At 51.3% G+C, this 20,949-nt stretch overlaps 1 protein-coding gene across 1 annotated transcript in view; it reads left to right on the top strand.

Annotated features, from left to right (window-relative positions):
* The window catches only part of CACNA1E (calcium voltage-gated channel subunit alpha1 E), a 245,656-nt gene that overhangs the window by 71,254 nt on the left and 153,453 nt on the right, over positions 1-20,949 (top strand). The window contains exons 5-7 of the mRNA XM_075003399.1: positions 14,646-14,749; positions 16,780-16,932; positions 17,601-17,782. Of these exons, the coding sequence (XP_074859500.1) occupies positions 14,646-14,749; positions 16,780-16,932; positions 17,601-17,782 (439 nt within the window). The remainder of the gene's footprint in view (positions 1-14,645; positions 14,750-16,779; positions 16,933-17,600; positions 17,783-20,949) is intronic.

Raw genomic sequence — 20,949 nt, 5'->3', positions numbered from 1 at the left:
TGAACTGCGGTGCCCAGAACTGGACACAATACTCCAGCTGAGGCCTAACCAGCACAGAGTAGAGCGGGAGAATGACTTCTCGTGTTTTGTTCACAACACACCTGTTAATGCATCCTAGAATCATGTTTGCTTTTTTGCAACAGCATCACACTGTTGACTCATATTTAGCTTGTGGTCCACTATAACCCCCAGATCCCTTTCTGCTGTACTCATTCCTAGGCAGTCCTTTCCCATTCTGTATGTGTGACACTGATTGTTCCTTCCTAAGTGGAGCAGATGGTGGAGCCCTGCTCCCCCTCCATCGGACCTGCTGAGCACCAGGTCCAAGTGTCCCCCACAAGCTCCAGGGGTTGGTTGGTCATACACGACTCCACTTGTTGCTCTCAGACTTGATTTCGTCCCTTGCCACAGCCTACGCTACTGGGCCAGCTCAGACTGTTCTCTTGTGCCTGGCCCTGCCCTGGCAGGGTGACCTTTAGGAATGAGAGGATTGCTCGGTCTGTGGGCCATGAGGTCCCTGCTGAGGTCTTGCTGACTGGGGATTGCCCTGCCGTCAGCCACCACTGGCCAACAATCAATGTAGCAGAGGGCCCACATCCACCCAACGTGTGCATCATGTATTTCTACTGGTGGCACACATCCACGCATGCCTTGGTGCACATAGCAAAATCTATTCCACCCGCTGATGGGAGAAAAATATAGGGAACACTGCAGACAGGTCCCACTTGTGGTGTCTCTTTCCTTTGGCCGTTAGTATACTGAGCCAATAGCGTCCAATATTGACTATAACCAACCTGGGCTTGATTTACACCATCTCTCTAGGTTCTATCAATGATCTGTGTGCTATAAATGATCTCCTAAGCCCTCTGTAGGCAAAGTTGGGATGATTCAGTTGGGGCTGATCCTGCTTAGGGCAGGGGGCTGGACTAGATGACCTCCTGAGGTCCCTTCCAGCCGTAGGATTCCATGATGCTACGGAAGTTAATCCCCCTTCTGAAACAAGCTTTGGATTGTGGATTGTGAGCGAAACTGGCAGAGTATTAAGCCCAGGAAGAACTCGAGGATCCTGTTATCCATGACTGAGCTGAAATGATGACTGTGGCTGAGCCCTGCTTATTGCTATGGTAGTTTTGCACGCCTCAGTCTTTAGTTTCCAGGATAGGAAGCACATGTGAAAAGTCCTGCCAGGAGGTGTAAAATTCACAGCCCTTTTCGCGGCTCACACAGGCTTGTTAGTACAAGATTTTATTTTAATTCTCGCAGCAAAGGTGAGATCAGCTGACACATTTGCAACATCACGAGCTCCAGGAACAGGAACTCAAAACTTTCCCCAGGAAGATACTTTATTTTTACAGATGGATGAGCTGGAGCTGTGTGGATCAGATTGAGACCCAAACTGCCCTGCAATTCAGGGAAGCTCTGTATGGCCCTCTCCCAGACAGATCGAAAACGCTGTGGCTGTGGGCTCTAGGAGTCGACTACAGAGTATGGAAGAGAGAAACCCCTTCCTCCCACCTAGATTGCAGCTCCACAGTTTGTGGGCACTTTGCTGTTGGCCGGAGTTAAAGTTTCTGAATACAGAACAGCAGAGAATACTCTGAAATGGTGCAAATCCAATAGGGGGCGGCAGCTTCTGTGCACCAGCTGGTTAAGGAGGTGAATCTCTCTGACTCTGTGCAGCAGGTGTGGCTTGTTTGTAGGTATAATGGAAGCAGGAGTGGCCTTTTGTCTACAGAGATGTTGGATCTGAGTCAGAGAGGGCCTAGGGTGTGGGCTGACCAGTCCTGAGGGAGGAACCCAAGGAGCAGTAGCCATGCCTGGGCTTGGGCTCAATATCATGTTATCTTAGTTAATAAAGTTGAACACCAGGAAGCTGGGGAGGAGGAGAGATGAGCTCGGACTCTGCGTAATAGGTTAGATTTCAGCTGATGTAAATTTGTGTAGCTCTGCTTTAGTTATTGTAATTCATTAATATATACTAGGACATATGTGGGCCCAGTGTGTGGACCATGTTTTAGAGCAGATTGGGAAAGGTACTTGCTACCAAGATGATCTTCAGAACAACATAAAACAATACCTAGAGAATCACTAGCCACAGGGTAAAACCTCCTTGTAGTTCAAGGAAGTTCAAGTTCTTTTCCAGGCAAGGACCCATTTTGACAATTCAGGAAGACTTGGTGAACCAAGGCTGGAGGGGAGGTGAAAATTACTTACTGCAAGAGTCTATTAAGTGGCTTGCCTGGTGTGGCTATGAATATCAAGGTGGAGAGGCTATCTTTGTAATGCGTAATTGCTTCTCTATTAACAGCGATAGCTGCTGGATGTGGCAGCGTTAAGGAGCTGCAAATGGCTTCTTTGACAGCCATGTGCAGCTCCGAGCTGCTGGCGACCCTTAAAAAAAATCTAATCACGACCCAGGTTTGGGTACTGACCCATAGGTTGGGAAGCCCTGGTATAGGGATTGTGTCCCTGGGGAAGAGGGGTTGGAAATTAAGACAGATGTCAGTCATTTCCAGAGGTTCACCTTTCCCTTCTGTTTATCTGTGTGAGTGGGTACAGCTTGTTCACAGTCGTTTGAACGTTGAGAAGCTTTTGCTTTGTCCATGCTTCTATCCTCCCTTAGTCTTTCTGGAGATTCATGGACGTGGGATTTTGTTTGCACAAATGTCTGGGGAATGCGAATCGGCTCATCCTCGTTTTCTCTTCCCCTGTTCCCATGCTTCAGTCAGTCCAAGCTGGGACTGGGAGCCATACCCACGTCGCTTAGGGGAAGAAGCAGGAATGATTTATAGTGAAGAGTCCAAGTGAGCAGCTTGCAAACCTTCCCTAAACTGAAGCTAGTTTGTCTGAAGTATTGGGCAAACGTGTAATAATAATAATGGATCCATACGCACAAACAGGGTTAGATTCACCAGGAGGCTAAATGGTTTGAGTAAATTACTCCGAATGGATAATATGACTTGCTCTATTAATTGCGAAGGAGCTTCCCTAGGAGGATGAGGGTTGAGTGGCCCCTTAGGGACCTTTCCATTTAATTGTAAATATTTATTTGCTCATTGGTCAGTTGACAAGTCTGGATTGCCCAGTTTGGATTGATCTGCATCTGCCTCAGCATGTCGTCTCATTGCACTCGCACTTCTAATTGCTTCAGAAGAAAAGTCTTTTCTCGCTAGCCGAGACATCTCACCACAACACCGGTCTCTGTAGTTTTAAGAAATAATAGTCTGAAAAGAAAAGGGTAACAAAACCCAGTGGGCAAAACTAATCAAGGAATCTTGTGCAGTATCTCTCATCAGCCTTACCACGGTCCCCAGAAAAATCATGAAGGGGATCCTTGAGACATCCATTATGAAGCACTTGGAAGAGGGGGAAGTGATCAAGAGTACAGTAAAACCCCTCTTTACGCAATTTTGACTTGTGCGTTACTTGCATTAACGCACGCTGAGATCAGCGAGGGGAAACCCTAGCTGCACGTCATTCGTATATATATGCGAACACGCTCTTGGGGCTTCCAGGGGCTGGCGACTGGTGGGGTGGCGGGGCTACTCCCTGGCTTCCCCCAGCTGGGGGAGCTGGGGGCTGGAGCCAGCAGAGGAAGCATCATACCACCTGGGTGGCTCCTGGGATTCCCCCTTAGCCAGGTGGCTCCCCGGTGGAGCTGGCGGGGGTTGTAACCCTCCTCCCAACTAGCGCCAAATTTGATTTACATGTGATTGCCTAGGAGTGCAGCCAGCGCATAAGTTGGGCTTTCACTATAGTCAGCATTGATTGGTTCACCAAGGGCAAGTCATGTCTGACCAATATGATTAGTTTTTATGATGAGGTAACTGGCTCTATGGACATAGGGAAGTCAATGGATGTGGTGTATCTTGACTTTAGCAAAGCTTTTGATAGTCTCCCACAATATTCTTGCCCATAAGTTAAGGAAGTATGGATTGGGTAAATGTATTATAAGGTGGAGGGAAAGCTGGCTGGCTGGTCCAGCCCAGTGGGGAGTGATCAATGGCTCGGTCTGGTTGGTGGTTGGTTTCAAGTGGGGTGTCCCAGGGATCAGTTCTGGGGCCGATATTGTTCAAGATCTTTATTAATGACCTGGATGAGGGGATGGATTGCACCCTCAGCAAATTAGTGGATGACATTAAACTAGGGAGACAGGTCGATACACTGGAGGATAAGGATAGGGTCCACAGTGACCTAGATAAATTTGAGGATTGGGCCAAAAGTAACCTGATGAAGTTCAACAAGGAGAAGTGCAGAGTCTTGCACTTGAGATGGAAGAATCCCAAGCATTGGTACAGTCTGGGAAAGTGGTAGTACAGCTGAAAAGGACCTGGGGATTACAGTGGAGGAGAGGCTGGATATGAGTCAACATGTGCCTTTGTAGACACATGTTGACTCATATCCAAGTAGGCTAATGGCATATTGGGATGCATTAGGAGAAGAATATCCAGCAGATCTAGAGAAGTTATTATTCCTCTCTGCTCGGCACTGGTGAGGCCACATCTGGAGTATTGCATCCAGTTCTACCCCGCCCCCGCAGTATAGAAAGGATGAGGATGCATTGGAGAGGGTCCAGTGGAGGGCTGTGAAAATCATTAGGGGGCACATGATCTTCAAGGAGAGGCTGAGGGATTTGGGCTTATTAGTTTGCAGAAGAGAAGAGTGAGGGGTGATTTGATAGCAGCCTTCAACCGCCTGCAGGGGGCTCTAAAGAGGGACAGAGAGAGACTGTTCTCAGTACTGACTGGTGACATAACTAGGAGCAATGGTCACAAGTTACAGAGGGAGGGGTGTAGGTTGGACGTTAGGAAAAACGACTTCACCAGGAAGGTGGTGAAGCACTGGAATGCGTTACCGGGAGAGGTGGTGGAATCTCCATCCCAAGAGGTTAAGTCCCGGCTTGACAAAGTTCTGGCTGGGACGATTTAGTTGGGGTTAATCCTGCTTTAGGCAGGGGACTGGACTTGGTGACCTCCTGTAGTCTCTTCCAGCCCTAGTATTCTATGATTGTACATCCCACAACGGGGACCGTCGTCTGCCTGGTTTACAGTCGCGTGTCTTCACTGAATTCCTTTGCAGGTAGATTTGCAGTCGTTTGCTAACCCCTGTGCGTCATCCCAGGAGAAGGGAGGCAGAGTGGAGATGGGTGTGTGAATTACTTACTTCACGCTAGGTTTACACTGCGCACCTTACAACAGCTCTTGGATCTCTTTGTAACCTGACAGAGAACTCTCTCCCAGTGACACAGTAAAACCACCTCCATCTAGGAGCAGTAGCTTCATCAAAGCACCGTCCCCACGGGAACCGTTCCCTGTAATCTAGGCACTTGTGCAAGCTCTCAGGAGAGCTCCGAATGCTGCCAGCTGATTAGCAGAGCACCCACCGCTAGGTTGTGCTGCTACTGGTGGTGCGCATCCACACATGCCTCGGTGCGCATAAAATTATTCTGCATGCGGTTGGAAAAGATTAGAGAGAACAAAAGTTCCAGTGTAGACAAAGCCCTAGTGTAATGAGTAAGCCTGCACTCGTGTGGCCTGATACTTCTGTTTTGTCACCTGTTTAGTCATTTCTGCCAGTGCCAAATGAAAGCCCAAAGGGTGTGAAATTCTACAATAGAATTTTACCTTCACTTGCACAGCTATTAATTATTATCCAGAGTACAGGGCAGTAAGTACAGGAGCACAGGGTGTGTGTGTGTGTGTGTGTGCGCGCGCACGCGCGCGCACTAGAACACAACTTGGGTAAGTGAGAGAATCGAGCTGTCAGCGAGTGTTCCTGTTTGGACACACCCCCAGCTGTTGGTCTTCAGAGCACGTGTGAGACATTGATTTTTTCCCCCCAAGCTGGCAGTTTGACTGTGCTATGAGTGTGTAGGGGGAAGAGCTTTATTGGTGGTGGGTCAGGAGCCTTGCTGCGGTGCAACCTTTTATTTACATTTTTGTCCTTATGCAGAAGGACCCTGTCTGTTTCTCTGCTTCACACGGGTCAGGGCTGGATTTTACTCTTCTGAACCCAGGGCTAGGAGATTTTATGGGGCTCCCAGGCTTTGGGGTGGGGACAAAACTGAGGGGATCAGAGTGCAGGAAAGGAGTGTTGGGGAGTGAGACGGGCGAAGGGGTGCAGGGTCTGGGCAGGAGATGGGTGCAGGAGAGGGCTGGGGGTGCAGGGTCTGGATGGGAGGTAGGGTTCAGGAGAGGGCTGGTGGTGCAGGGTCTGGATGGGAGGTAGGGTGCTGGACTGGGTCTGGGCGAGAGGTGAGGTATAGGAAGGAGTCTGGGGGAGTGGGAAGGTGCAGGAGTTGGGTGGAGGAGAGGGCGCAGGGTCTGGGAGGGAGCAGGGGATTGGGGTGCTTATCGGGCGCAGCTCCCGGGAGAGAAAGAGCTTCGTGCAGCCCAGTGCTTGCCGACACTGCCCCCGATGCTCCCATTGGCTGCCATTTCTGGCCAGGGTAGTGCAGGCGTGGATGCAGCAGGTGAGTGTTGCTAGTGGCAATGCCTGCAGCTCCATTTCCCCCCCAGCCAGGCACAGCCACACCATGCTGTATCCTGGGGCCCTCCTTGGCTCGGGCCTCTGGGCTGTAGCCCCTCAAGCCCCTTTCATAATGTGGCCCTGACTGGGACTGATCAGGAACAGCAGCACTGAAGTCACTGGGGCCAGCTCCTCAGCTGGGGCAAAGCAGTATCGCTCCATTAGCTTCTCTGGAGCATTGCCAGTTTGCAGCAGGTGGGATCGGACCTGCTGGAATTACCTGGGCGGAGGGTGATTAGAGTGAGGACCAAACAATGTGCCAGCACACGCTTACAGCGTGGCGCTTTCTGAGGAAATTGGGAGGCGGTAAATAAATAATCACTCAGCCGCATACACAAAATATCACATTTGCCAAAGTGTGTTTTTTCTGTCCGTGATTGCTCCCTAGTCAGTTACACTTTGCTCATTAGCCTACACACCCGCTCCTGCCTCTGGCCTCATTTGCATCATGCAAATAGGTTCTCTCTGCTCTCTTCTCACCTGAAATCTCTTCCCCCCCACCCCCCGCCCCCCACTTTCCTTAGGAAGGAGTTAAAACTAACCCTTTGCTGGCATGACCTATAAAACGCCTTCGCGCTCCCTTTTCAATATGTATGATGAAGAGCATGAGCTCACTGCGATTTTTACAGACCAATCTGGCAGTCTTTTCAGATAACTTGGACGGTGAGATATAATTTGAGTTTGGATCTCTGTCTAAAAATAAGGATTAATTATTAGTGCTTCAGCCTTGGTTAATCTGTGGGTTTTTTCAATTCTCCGAAGGGCATAGGAATTGTCAGACTGGGTCAGGCCCATGGTTTTGTCTCCGCTGGTGTCTCTCTCTAACAATGAGCAGCAGGAACCCTATAATGAAAAGTTAAGCAACATCATGTCTGTGGGAGAGTAGGAAATGAGAATTCCTTCCTGTCCCCAGGCAGTGAGTGGTTGGTTTATATCCCATGATGCACAGGTTGATATTCAGTGTACAGTTTAGTTCCCGCATGTTTTCTATATTGCCTGAAACACATTTCCGTGTTTTTCTCTACGCAGGCTTGTTCCTTATTTCATTTTGGTGTAGTTGGCACAATTGCTCAATCCCTTTGAAATGTCTTTGTACCACTGCAGCTACGTAGCACGGGTAAAAGGGAAAAAAAATACAAAATATCCCAAAGAGAATCTTTCCCAAATGCTTTCAGAGTCAGATCTTGCCCTGAGTAATTTGATTTGTAGGTACTGGAGATCAAAATGTCATACAGATGAGATTCTTTTCAGTAAATCAGAATCACATGCGCATGCAAATCTGGGTCATGCTGTATAATACTGCTCCAATTAAAAGTAGTTTTTAAAAAGCTTAATACATGATGAATAAATGTTGGGTAAAAATTTTCATAAATGCCAATATCTTCAGACTGTATTTTTTAAGTATTTAGGTCCCTAAAGATGCCAGCACAGGTGGCATTTCCCTCCGTACCTGATCCATCCCGAGCAAGGGAATCTGCCGGAGAAGGGGTGGTTCCCTCTTTCTCCCCCTCTCCTGCCCCAGCGGCCCCCTTACCTGAAGCTGGTACCTGCTGGGCTGGTGCCGCTGGCCCTGACCCTGCATGGCTGCAGCCACAGCCCCGGCTGGGGAGCTGGCAGAAGCCCCATTAGGGCTGCCTGCTCCAGCCCCTGCCCGGAAGCTGGCACAAGACCCTGCTGGACAGCCAGCCCTAGGTGGGGAGCCGGCATGGGGAGCAAGCAGAAGCCCCTGCTGGGGAGCCAGCACCAGGGACACAAGCCACTGGCCTCCCCTGGCCAGGGCTGCCAACCCCCTTGTCGCTGGGCTCTCACCCTCTCTTCTTCCAGCAGACTCTCAGCCAGGGCTCTGTAACCCAGTAACATCCATGGTCCTGCCAGGCAGCAGATGTTGCCGGATAAGAGAATTCTGGTTTTGAGAGGTGCAGCCTGTAGGTGCACCGTGGGATTGTCAAAACCATCTCCTTGATAGGTGCCCTGCTGAGCTAGGAAAGTACCTTTGGCTGTGAGATGCTTATGAAAATTGTCCCTGTTGTCACATACTAGACTAGTGAGAGCTCATTAGATGGCCTTATGGGAGTTCCTGAACTCTGGTTCTAAACCAGCAAGTGGTGTGTTATATTCTGCTCTTGACTAGCCATTTAGTGAGGCGCCTGTGAATAATTTCGTAACCCTTCACAAAGGGAACTTAATATCAAACGTGCCTTAGTGGTCTCTGACCGATGAAAGGAGAGGAGGCAGAGGTACAAAATTCAAGTGTGTTTGGATCTGGGTTGTTGGTTCATGTAGCTTGTGGCTAATTTGGTGCCTGTAACTCTCATTCGAAGGAGGTCACTCATTTTAGTCCCAAAGCTCCAATGTTCTTGTACGCACTTGGCATCTACTCAGTTTTATTTTTGATTAATACGATATTTGTGCCAGAAGCAAAGAGCCAAAAAGTGGAGGATCTAGAACAAGTTATTTACACCCAGAGAAGACTCCCGCGGCATTTGGAGTGCCCTGAATGGTATTTCTTTCTTACCCTTCTATGAGTTTTTGCCATGTGTTGCATCTCACCTCAGGTGTGGCAGATTGAATCATGCCTTGGACCCATGTTGAACTTAATGTCTCTTTCAGGCTTGGAACAGCCCCCGGGTTAATGGTCCCCACTCCCCATTCCTCATCTCCCCTAAGAAACATTTCAATATGTCCTCCTCTGTTGGTAACAACCACAGGGGTCTCTGTGTTAGTTCTGGTCTGTGTGCCTTCTCTGACTTTAGACTGGCGGAATGCCAGTTCTTCACAGAATGCCTCAACCAAAGTGTCCCTCTGTTTCCCCAAGTGGAAAAGAGGAGTAATAACCCTTCTGTGCTGTGCAGGGGTGCTTGGAGGTTTCATTCATTCATTCATTCATGTAAAGTGCTGTGAGATCCTCAGATGGAAGAGGCTACAGATGTTACGATTTGAGCGTGCTGCTAAGAGTTAGAGATGGCCTTCAGAAACGGTTCTGGAATTTCTCCCGAGTTGGGGGGGTGGTGGGAAACGGGGGGAGGGAAGAATGGAATGGGGAGCCACATGTTAGGGTCAGCCTCACGTCTGGTAATACCTGAGACAAGTGGACACGTGTCTGCTGGAATGGGCGCTCAAGAGCCTCCTCAGCAATTTACCAGCCACTTATTTTTTAATCTTAAATGGCACCTGTTTATGACTATCAAAGCATGTGCAAGGGCAGTTGGATATTCCTTTGGGCGTTGGTGCTCTGTATTTGTGTGCGTAATGAAGGCTCATCTTTCAGACAATTGGACCTGAGAAGGAAAAGCACCCAGGGCGACCCTTTCGATTGCAAGCATATTTCAGAGCTGTCTGCTGCTCAGCACATGAGATGCTGTGCTTAAATAATCTCTGCAAGCCTGCTCTGAAATGACCCATGGAGCCCACACTCCTGAGTGGAAACGTTCACATTGTCATGAGAGAATCCAGCTGTTAGTTACTGAGAGCAGCGTGTGTCACCCTGATACGTGGATTCCTCCGAAAAGGTTCATCCAAAGGTCCCCAACCCTTCAAATAAGCTGGAGTTAATTGATGGCTTTACATCAAAAGTATTCTATATAGGTTCTTGTACTGCACTCGGCACTGAAGTATCTGAGTGCCTTCCAATAGCACAATAGGTGACCTAACATCTGTCGTATGTTTGTGTTCTCATCTTCTCCTCTGTCGAGAAGCGTGTGCAATGAAGTGTCTTGTGTGGGAGTTGCGCAGTACTCACATAGGCACACACAAACTCTCTCACGCACATGCACACAAGCAGGGAAAAAGAGCTTCACGTGGAGAAGTTGGAGATGGTCCTTTGATCCTGGAGGAGTTCCTGGCACAGTCTCAGACTGGCCATTGAGGAAGCTGTGGTTCCTGCACAGACGAGCTTTACCCTTGTGGCAGGGATTTCCACTGTAGATGGTCTTTTAGATGACCTGGGGCCAGGCCACTGGGCACCTTGAAAATCAGACCCCAGGTCTGGAGCTTGCTTTGACATTCTGTGGGACGTCGGTGTCAGGAGGACAGGTTTGGTGCGCTTGCAAGCTGTGTAGCACTGGCATTGCCTAAGTGCTGAAGGCTTCCTGCCCTGGTATATCACACTGCTGTTATCTGGCCGAGGGGTGGGCATCCCCGAGGCCAGGTCTTTGTCCTCCAGTATTCAGGTTGAAGTAACTTAGCGGTAAAGCTGCATCAAACTTGGGGAGTTCATATGGGGGGTTGCTTTGATACGTGAGGCTCATTGGGACCTCAGAACTTGGAGGAGTGTGAAGCCAAAGGTAAGGGTCTTGGCCAGCCCTGACCCCTAACACAAGGAGTTGGCACGTTGTGTTGGTCGGAGTGCAGCAATGCCTGTCCTTCTGGAGGAGACCTGCGGAGGCCGTCCCTGACTGCCTGGGCTCTAGTTACCAGTCTGAAGGAAAGGGAGAAATGGCCAGGCAGGGACGAAACGAACCCCAGAGTGTATTTGACATCAGCTCCTGTCGTGTCCCTCAAGTCTCAAATATACGCAGCGGGGAAGGAGGCTGCCAGCATGCCGGCAGCTGGGAGCGGTTGTGATCAGGGGAGGTGAGTGTGTGCACAGGGTGAGGACCTGTCCAGGAAACACCCTTCTCTTTCTGGAGAATTGGAGCAGAGGACAGGTTCAGGTTCCAACCCTTTCAGTTCTCTGAGTGTCAAAGCAAGGGCTTGCAGTGCAAACACACTTGCTCCTCCAGAGGAAGAGGGGGGCCCATCACCCCCCAACAGGCAACAGATGGCCACGTCTCTGCTAGCTCCAGACCTCTGCCTGAGGCAGCACATCATCGCTCGGACTGTGGGAGGTTGGCAAGTGAGGCCCATGAAATGCACACGTGCAAAGTTCATCGCACGCTGCCTGGATTTTTGCCACCTCCCTGGCTTTGGCGCAGCTCCCGTCACTGAGCAGTCTAGACCTGTTGTTTCCTAGTCTCTCTCATTGGTTTGTTCGCAAGGTTTTCTGGAAGCAGTACCATTAGACTCCTTTTTGGGTTTTCTAAGATGGCCCCAGTATGCCTTGATGCGGAGCCTCCAGTGGGGAGTGGGGTGGTGCTAGGGAGGCATTATGGGAAAACATAAGAACATAAGACTGGCCATACTGGGTCAGACCAAAGGTCCATCTAGCCCAGTATTCTGTCATCTGACCGCGGCCAATGCCAGATGCCCCAGAGGGAGTGAACAGAACAGGTTGTCATTGAATGATGCCTCTCCTGTCATCCATTTCCAGCCTTTGCTATTCCTACCCAGCCTGGCTAACAGCCATTGATGGACCTAATCTCCATGAATTGATCTAGCTCTTTTCTGAACCCTGTAAAAGTCCTGGTCTTCACTACATCAGCAACAGGGGAGAGGGGGCGCCCTGTGGGGAGGTCAGAGGGAAGGGGCTGGGCCAGCGGGGTCTGTCGTTAGCGGCTCAAGGGGCAGTATCGGGCAGAGCAAGGAAGGGTGCTTTTGGGACTGGACAACATGCCGTGTTGGTTGGGCATTGTGGGGAAAGCTGGTGTGACAGGGTGAGGAGGTGTAAGTCGAGAAGTCTGGAAGTGGTTGCAGGATGCAGGGAGAGGCTGGGCGGGAGGTTTCCTCAGGGAGGAGATGCAGGGAAGGACAAGTCAAACAAGGGCAGGTGAAGTTTCTTGGTGTCTCCTTCCTGTGTAGTCTGAAGCCATAAGAACATAAGAACGGCCATACTGGATCAGACCAAAGGTCCATCTAGCCCAGTATCCTGTCTGCTGAGAGTAGCCGATGCCAGGTGCCCCAGAGGAGGTCCCTGTACTCTCCTTCATGCCCGGTTCCTGCCTGCTCCCCACTCCATTCGTCCCCTTGTGCTCCTAATGTTCCCACCTTCCTCCCGCTGTAAGTCCTTCTGCGTTCCATTCTGTGGCAAGCCGGGTACCTGCTCCCCTGCCGCTGCTCCCTGGGCTTCCTCCCTCACGCCGCAGCCCTGGGATCAAGCCCAGCCTTTCTCCCTTCCTCTTATTTCTCTCCTGCCCCCGCAACTAGAAGACTGTTTGGGTTTCACCACCTCTTCCCTTTTCACGGCCACCTGGTTTCTCATTCAGATTCCCTTCCTGAGGTGTGTTTGGAGGAGGACTAATCATGACAGCCAAAGTGCACATCCGGAGGTCCCAGGTTGGAGCCCGCCTGTGGGCGGTCGCACATGCAGCATTTTTGGCCTCAGACTAAGCAGCTGAAGCTGGGTCCTGGTTCTGGAAGGGGATGCTCTGTTCACACAGGCATGTGGGAGGAACCTATGGATCTTACCACGGTCCTGGCGGGATCTGTTGGGATTAGATGGTCGGGGCATATGAGACTGTCAGAGCAGAGCTGTTGCCCAGATTAAGCAGGTGCCTGGCTCAGGTTTATCTCCTGGTGCTTGTCATTTCACCCCTTTCCAATCCGACGTGATCAGCAGAAAGGGTGTGTGAGAGATGCAGCGAGCTGTTCTGACGATGTTAGATCATTTCCCCTGTCCGTGTATCCTAGGAAACAACTCCTCCTTCTGAAGGGGGTAGGTCTGTACCTAGTGTACACTGCAGGGTGGGGGTGAGAGAAGATTGTTAATTGCACAGTGCTCAAGGGACCTAGCACAGAGCTGCTCTGGCCTGTAATTAGATAAATTAGTGGAACAATGACCCAGTTTTCCTTGGGTTTTGGATTGCTGCAGAGAGCTCTGAGGTCACTCCCTCCTCCTGCCCCGCTCTCCGTCTGTCTTCTCTGCTCGCCTCCCGCCTTCACCCAGAACACCCTTTGGGCAGCCGTGGGGGCTCTCTCTGTGGCCCCATCTCTACCTTCTCCCTGCCCTCAGCCAGCCAGAGCCCTCAATCTTGTCTAGTGACACACAACAGTTGAGGTCCAGCCTGGCAGTGCCAGTCAGGCCTGTGCCATTTGAGGTCAGCGCTGTGGGTATATAACCCACCTCAGTTACTGCTTCCACTGCCCACCCCGATTGCTGATTGCATTTTAATTGTGAGCTTCCACTCCATCCCTGTCCTGCCTGCCTGTGGCACTGACAGGTCCAGGGAGCCTTGTCCCTCGAGATGCGGAGCATTAATTCTGAGAGGTGTCACTATTCACCAGGGCAAGACTCTGATGTTCTGAGTGCCGGCTCTGTTCCCCACTGCTTGTGCCCTGGAGACAGATTAAATTGATCCCCAGAATGCAAAGGACAGAGCTGAAAAGCACCGTCCCAACAATTAGAAATCCCAGAGCACAATTACATGGCGTTGCTAATGAGTAGGGCACCCGGGTGTCCATCGCGGGGCCTGGCTCACCATCGTCACTACCAGAGTCGCCTGTACGATGTGGTTGTCAGACATTACCTGTCTGATCTAGGGGCATTTTGCACGTGCTTTGCAGAGGTGTAAATGGGTGCAGGAGCTGAGAAGCAGCAGTGAATCAGACCTGTGTGGTCCGCTGATGTGTGGCTGGCTGAGTCCACTGCGCTCAGAGACCGTGTGTGACTCCTGGCATGGATGGAGGGCCCGATCCTTGCTCCAGCAGCCACCTGGGTTGGTTTGTCAGTGAAAAAAGTGGACCTTGGATTGTTCGTGGGATGCAGGGCTAGAAGCTGCTGGGCCATCTGCTGGTTCCGGGTGTACGGGGTGTGCCCAGGGAGCTGCTTTCTCTGCATCTCTTGTCTGTCTGAATGACTTTGAGGGGCTGTTACCAGGTGGCAAAACTTAAGGCAGCCTTGAGGGTGCTCCGAATTGTATGCTGGGGCCAAAGTGATGCTCAGCAGCTCCAGTGTCAGGGAGCCACAAGATTGGTGTAACATCTCCACCCCATACCCGAGCTTCATGCCAACCCTGAGGGCCTGAGCGGGAGGCTGAGTGTGACTCCTTTTCCTGTGGGGAGGGTTGCCCTGCACTGCACTCCAGCTGGGAACGCGGATCCTGGCACCCGTGTGTTTGTTTGAAACATGATCTATTCCGCTACCATTGCTGGAATGGCTGCTGACTCCCCGGAGGGGTGAGGTGCACCAGGGAGTCCAGGTGCCTTGTCTGCACTGGCCCAGCCATGACGCCTCCCTTTTGCGGGCCTGTTGGCACCGCCAGCTCTCAGTGGCCAATAACTGCTTTGTCATTGTCTGACCGCAGCATCCTGGCCACGGCTGGAACGCACTTCAACACCCACGTGGACCTGCGGACGCTGAGGGCGGTGCGCGTGCTCAGGCCTCTGAAGCTCGTCTCAGGCATTCCCAGTAAGTTCTCCTGCTCCTTGGCGGCACCGGGGAGATGGGGATGTCCCTGGGGCTCCCGCGTGCCACCCCTGGGACTGCGAGTGAAATCTGTGCCTTCGGGAGGCCAATGGCCACACGCCCACGGACTCCTGCCTCACCGTGGCTGCCCCTGCAGCGGTCCCCAGCAGGGCGGAGTGCTCCCTCACCCAGATTTCCACAGGAGAGGCTCCCGCCCCTGCCCCTAGATCAGGGCCACACAGTCATTTGGGGCCTGGGCAGAACTTCGAAAGGGGGCGTAGCAGCGGTGGGCACTGCTCTCACCCTGCGGCCGTGCCTTTCCCCCGGCTCCCCACGCTGGGTGTGGTGACCTGGAACGCCGAGGTCACCGCTCTGCGGGGGTTTGGCCTTCCTCCCCTGCTGTCCTGGCAGAGAGGCGGCTGGGCCAAGCAAGGGTCACCGGGCCTGCATGAAGCAGTGACCCCACCCACCAGATCGCAACGCCACGTGGTTTGCTGCAGAGGACGTGTGTGTTGCTGTCACAGCGGTGGCCCCCGAAGGCAGAGGTAAGCTCCTCCAGGGCTGCACGGTGTTAAGAAGGGGATTTCCTGCCCTTCTTTACACAGAGGGAGAAATAAAGGGATCAGGTGATTGGTGCTCCTGGTCTGTCCCCTTTCTGTACCATGAACATAAAGCTCACTGTGTTCCTAAATGGGGTGAGGACAGCAGGGGCCTCCCTTCCAAAGAGAGACCTCATGGGACTGGATGAGACTTGGTTTAGGGTCGCAGGGAATTGCCCTGGGTTATGACGCCTTTTGCACGAGGTCACCAAGTGGTCTCCCTGTGCCAGAGCTGGTCAGTGGCCTGTGTAGGTTGCTCCTGGCCCACATTCTAGTGTACAGAGGCCGTAGCACAGGCCACACTCCCACCTGAGTGGTTCTGTGCTCCATGCTCTCAGGAGAGAGTCCGGGAGCTGAGTAGCCATGGAGACCGAACCTCTCATCTCTTCCTCAAAGGTGGCAGGGCAACAGCGGGAGAGATTTGCAGCACTTTCTTCCTTGGTACCCCTCGTATGTCCTGTCTCCGGCGGGCACTTTCCTCCAGATCAAAACCCACGCTTTGAAACCTGAGTTTGACAGCAAAGCAGCCCTGGTGGCTCCTGCTCAGGAGAGCCCTGAGGTGGGAGAGCAGGTCAGGAGCGAGGAGCAGGGACAGAGCTGGGTGTGGAGAACACGCAGTCAGATTGGCCCATCCCACGCCTGGTGGCTGGCTGGGCAGTTTCTTGATTTTCCTGTCCCAAAACGTTGCCTGCGGGTGTGCTTTGGCAGTGGGCGCCGGCTGATTTTTCATCTGCCGCGGTGGGACTTTGAAATGTGGTGCTACCCGTTTCCACTCAGAAGGCAAATCCAGACGAGTGGGGGAGGCTTTTTTCCAATAGCATCTAGTGCCCCTCACTTAAATAAGGGCTCTGTTGTGCTGCCTCCTGCACCACGAAGGAAGAGATGATTCCTGCCCTGAAGAACATTCAGTGTGAGTAAACAATACAAACATGAGGTGGTGAGTAAACTGAGTCACCTCTCTCTTCCTGTGGTCATGCAGCTGGCCCATGGCACTGCCAGGAATAGAACCCATCCTGAATACATAGTCCTATCCTCTCGCTCATGCTGCTCCTCCAAGAACAAAGTCCTCCTGCCGATCCTCACAGCTGTTCTCTATCACCCAGTCTGCCCTTGCTCCTGGCGGGGAAGTCTGTGGATCTCAGTGGAAATTCGGCAGATGGAATAGTTACATAGGGAGAGAAGAAAGTACCAAAAACTAAGACATCAATGCTGGGCGGATATGGGAGTAGCAGGTAGGAGGAGGTTATGCTCAAAGCCTGTTTGGCTCAGCTTTCTTGACTCTCTGCTTTGCGTGGTCACAGTTGGCTGGTGCCTGATCCTTTGTCATCTCTGTGGCTCACCGTCCCCTTACCGAGGGAGAAATGTCATCTCTTGCATTCGTGGGGCAAGGTGGTGGGATGGTCAGTGACCTGCATCTTCTCTCCTCTTGCTCAGGCTTACAGATTGTGCTGAAGTCCATCATGAAGGCCATGGTGCCTCTTCTCCAGATAGGCCTCCTGCTCTTTTTCGCTATTCTGATGTTCGCCATCATCGGCCTGGAGTTCTACAGCGGAAAACTGCACCGAGCTTGCTACACAAACAATTCAGGTAGGCAGGCTGCCGCTGTACTTCCTGTTCCACCATTCTGTGGTTGTTACAGCTCCCCGAGATGCCCAACTAACCCCAGGGTTCCAGGAGCTGGGGCTTTAAGGAAAACAGCAGCCGCTGTGAGACTCACCATGAAGTTACAGGGATTGGCAATACTTCAATACAGAGAATAAAAGGCAACTCTAGATTGTTATTAGTCAAACCCATTGTGCACTGGGTGCTTTCTAGGCAGGCAAGAAGGGAGCGGTCCTTTCCCGGGGGAGTTCACAGTCTGAGGTGGGGGAGGAGGGGGATGGGAAGAAACAGACGGACTCACTTTAACATGACTGGCCATCCCTGCTCAGAAGGGGTCAAAACCAGAGGGCCCAGTGTTATTTTGGGTCAGGAGCAAGGGGCATTGAAAGAGGTGCTTGGGCCGCATTAGCAGGAGGGGTGTTGGTGGAGCGTCGAAAGTCAGGAAGGAGGGGAGCAAATCAAGAGCGGAGCGGAAAGTCAGGGCCCTGCAGGTCACAGTCATTACAGTGACCTGATGACTCCCATATGTGAGGGGTTTAATAACAGAGCTGGACGCGCACCCCATGGAGTATTGGAGCTGGGCTCCATCTGCTTCCTCATGTCTCCCCATTCCCACCCTGATCGCCTCTGGTTGGTCCTCTGTGTGACTGCAGGTGAACTGGAAGAACTGGATCCCCCTCATCCATGTGGGGTGCAGGGATGCCCCTCAGGTTACGAGTGCAAGGAGTGGATCGGTCCCAACGATGGGATCACACAGTTCGACAACATCCTCTTTGCTGTGTTGACCGTCTTCCAGTGCATTACCATGGAAGGGTGGACCACAGTGCTGTACAACGTGAGTGAGGCTGCCGTGGTGCATTGGGCTCTTGGGAGGGATCCGTGTGCTGGAGAAGCAGAGGCCGGGTATGTGGGAGCTCCAGGGTCTGTGTCTAAATGGGGCAGCTCCTCAATGGTGGGGTGTATTGTTATGTGGGAGCACAGGCTGGACTCAGTTCTGGGTCCCCTACACTTCTGGGTGCCTTGGAAAGGAGGAAAAGCTAATTAACTGGAGAGGCACATGCAACTTCCCACCCGTTGGTGGGTTGGATTTGTGACGTGTTGCAAAGAACTGGTTGAATGGCAAAGGTCTGTCCTCTGTGCCAGCTCTAACGAGCCCTGTGTTAAGGGGAGGGGTTTTTGGAAAAGTGGTCGGGATGAGATTTGGCACTGCACACCATCTCCTCCTCCCCAGCGCCCCCGTCTGCAGCCTGCACACCCGTGAGCAGGTTTCCCGGTCCCGGTCCTAGCAGAACAGAGAGACATGCAACGAGCGTGTACTGAGGATTGGCGCTGCTGTGCCCTGTCGGCAGATGTGGTTGGCTGAGCTAGGCAAGGGTTGGACACACGCCTGTAGCCTTCTGTGCATGGACTGATACATGGCTTAGCCATTCTGCTTCGCTTAAGACCAGGAGCGGGGGCCGTGCGCAGATGACACAGGGGGATTTTGTGCCCAGCACCTTTGGGGAGCAAGTTCCTGGGAGCACTGATGAAGTGCTCAAGTTCTGAGGATGTTTCTTTGTAAGGGAGCTGTTACTGTAGGTGCCTAGATACTGATAGCATCTCCAGTGGCATTGTAATCAGTGTGCATGGTGGGGCTGGGGTTTTACTAATGTGAGTTTTAAGGTCTGGGCTAGAAGCAACTAGGTCAGATTCATCCCTGAGTAATTTCCGCTGACATCAGTGTTACACCAGGGATTTTTTAGTGCCATTTGTCTAGCCCATACAGAGGTTTAAGCAAGGCCCAGGCTGTGGGGAGGTCGCCAGTGACTGGAGAAGAGCATGCCATGGAAATTCTGCTGCTGGATGCTGGCAGAGGTGGTTTGACTGCAGACTTTGCCTGCAGAGCTGCTAACCTAAGCCTATGGCAACAAGAGACATGGTACTCCCTAGCCAAACTTTAGAAGTGTCCTAGTCCATATAGATAAGACAAGTGTCTATTCTGGGGGAGAACGAGAAGCTGAGTTTGTGGGGAAAGTGCAGAAGACTGGGTAAAATTAGAGCACAGCAAGAAAAGGAGGAGGTAGTAGGTTAACTCTGCAAAGGGGCTTTCTTCTTCCTCCTTCTAAGAAGTCCTTCAGCATCTGGAATTCTCTGCGCGAGAAGGGAGCGGCAGAATCTGAATTCCTGGGTTTTAAGATGTAAAATTTCTTGGCCCCCAGTGGTGCCTGAGGGTAAAATGGGAGTTTCAGGCTTAACTGTGGTGGTGACTGCCCACGCACAGCCGACTAGGCGGTGGAATGAGATTTTCTCCCACAGAAAGCCTGCTGGGGTTTTTCCATTCCTTTGAAACGTTTAAGTTGGAGCTGCCTGTTAAAATTACGTCGCCGTCTTCCACACCGTGTCCTGCAATGGCATGGGGAGAGCAGGGTGAATACTGGATCCTAATCCTTGTGGGGGTCGCTGTCCCTCTCACTCACAAGAGTGAGCTAATGGAAAGATAAGATGGACATATTCCTTCTACTCATGGCTTGAGCTTGTTAGGAAACGGGCCATTCTGCCTCTTAGCCTAGTGTTCATTTGGGAATATTGGGACAGCAGCCTCTCTCTGCTCTCTGCCTGCCTCACTAGCCTCTGTACCCTGCAGTCTACTTTTCTGCTCAGAGCTTGGCTCTCATTCTCAGGACATGTTCCTTTGCAGCTCCTCTTGCTGCCTTTGGTGGGCTGTTTCTCACAGTAGTAGCTTACCCTGGGTGTAACTCAGGCCTTTGGTTTAAATCAATGGGGGCCAACCTGTAACAGACATGGGGCTGAAAAGTTCCCATGAGCACTGCCAAGAGCTGGGTGTATGTAATAATATTTATTATACAACTTTAATTGTGTGTGTTATATAAGTTTCAATTATACAACTTCAGTGGCTTCTTAATACTTGAAACATCACAATAATAACTAATTAGTCAAAAGATCGAAGTGGGACAAAAGCATTCTTTTCTTTACCTTATAAGATGCACTTTTTATCTCAGTGGGACTTCTGGCAATCCTTGTCAACGATCCTTTCGATCTGGCTTGTACTCAGTTGAGACCACTTGAAGTAATTCCTTCACATGGGTATCAGAACAGATTAATGCCTTGATTTCACGTTTCAGTGCTGAAAACAGCAACTCACAAAGATCTGTTGAATCGAACATCAATAGCAGTGGGAGAGAAGCACTTTTGATGTTGGGATATTTATCTATCAGTTTCTGAGAATTCAAGGGTGCCCTGTTATAGAGAAGACTTTGGTCTCTCATCATCCGCGAGCTCAGTTATCTCATGTTCTGTGGTTGCTTCATGTGTGACCAAAGGGGCCTTCAAGCACCCAGACTCAGCAGGTCAGAAAGGAATTTAATCTGAAGCTTTTTCAGCTGTAGATCACAAAATCTTTCCCCGAAAGCTCCCTCAAGTTTTTCAAGCAATGATGCTTATTGCGTTGTGCTCCTTTTCCAGCCTTCTGCTGCTTGTACATTTGTAACACTGACAATGTGCTAGTTCCCCCTTTTGAAGTTATGTTCGGAGCAGCTTGAGTTTGTTTACAAATGTGAACACACTTTCCATAAGGTCAGGCAGCAACTTTAATTTACCCCCTTGTAAATCCAGGTTCAGTTTGTCCAAATGACAAAGCATCTCCACGAGAAGTGCCACATCCAAAGTGCACTGAGGGTCTGAAAGCTCAGGGTAGTCCCTGTGCTTCTTTCCTGTGAACAATTTCACTGTGCCCAACAGCTCAAGAAAACAGGACCTCACTTTGCCTCTTGAAAGCCATCTCCCAGTACAGCGAAGCGGTAGGTCCCCAGGAAGGTCACCTTCAAGCTCATCATCACGAAGAATCTTGAACGGTCTGTGGTTAAGGGGATCTGTGTGAACGTAATTGACCATTTCCAGTGCGGGTTTCATGACATGGTCTAAGTTCAGCTTTTTCGGCACCGGTTGCTCCTGATGAACGATGCAGTGAAATTTCTAGAATGAGGGAAGCTGTCAGCCTTACAC

The sequence above is a fragment of the Carettochelys insculpta genome, chromosome 9 (assembly GCF_033958435.1).
Source record: "Carettochelys insculpta isolate YL-2023 chromosome 9, ASM3395843v1, whole genome shotgun sequence".
Taxonomy (NCBI): Eukaryota; Metazoa; Chordata; order Testudines; family Carettochelyidae; genus Carettochelys; species Carettochelys insculpta.
Note: the sequence above shows the minus strand (reverse complement) of the source record. Positions and strands in the feature narration are given on the sequence as shown.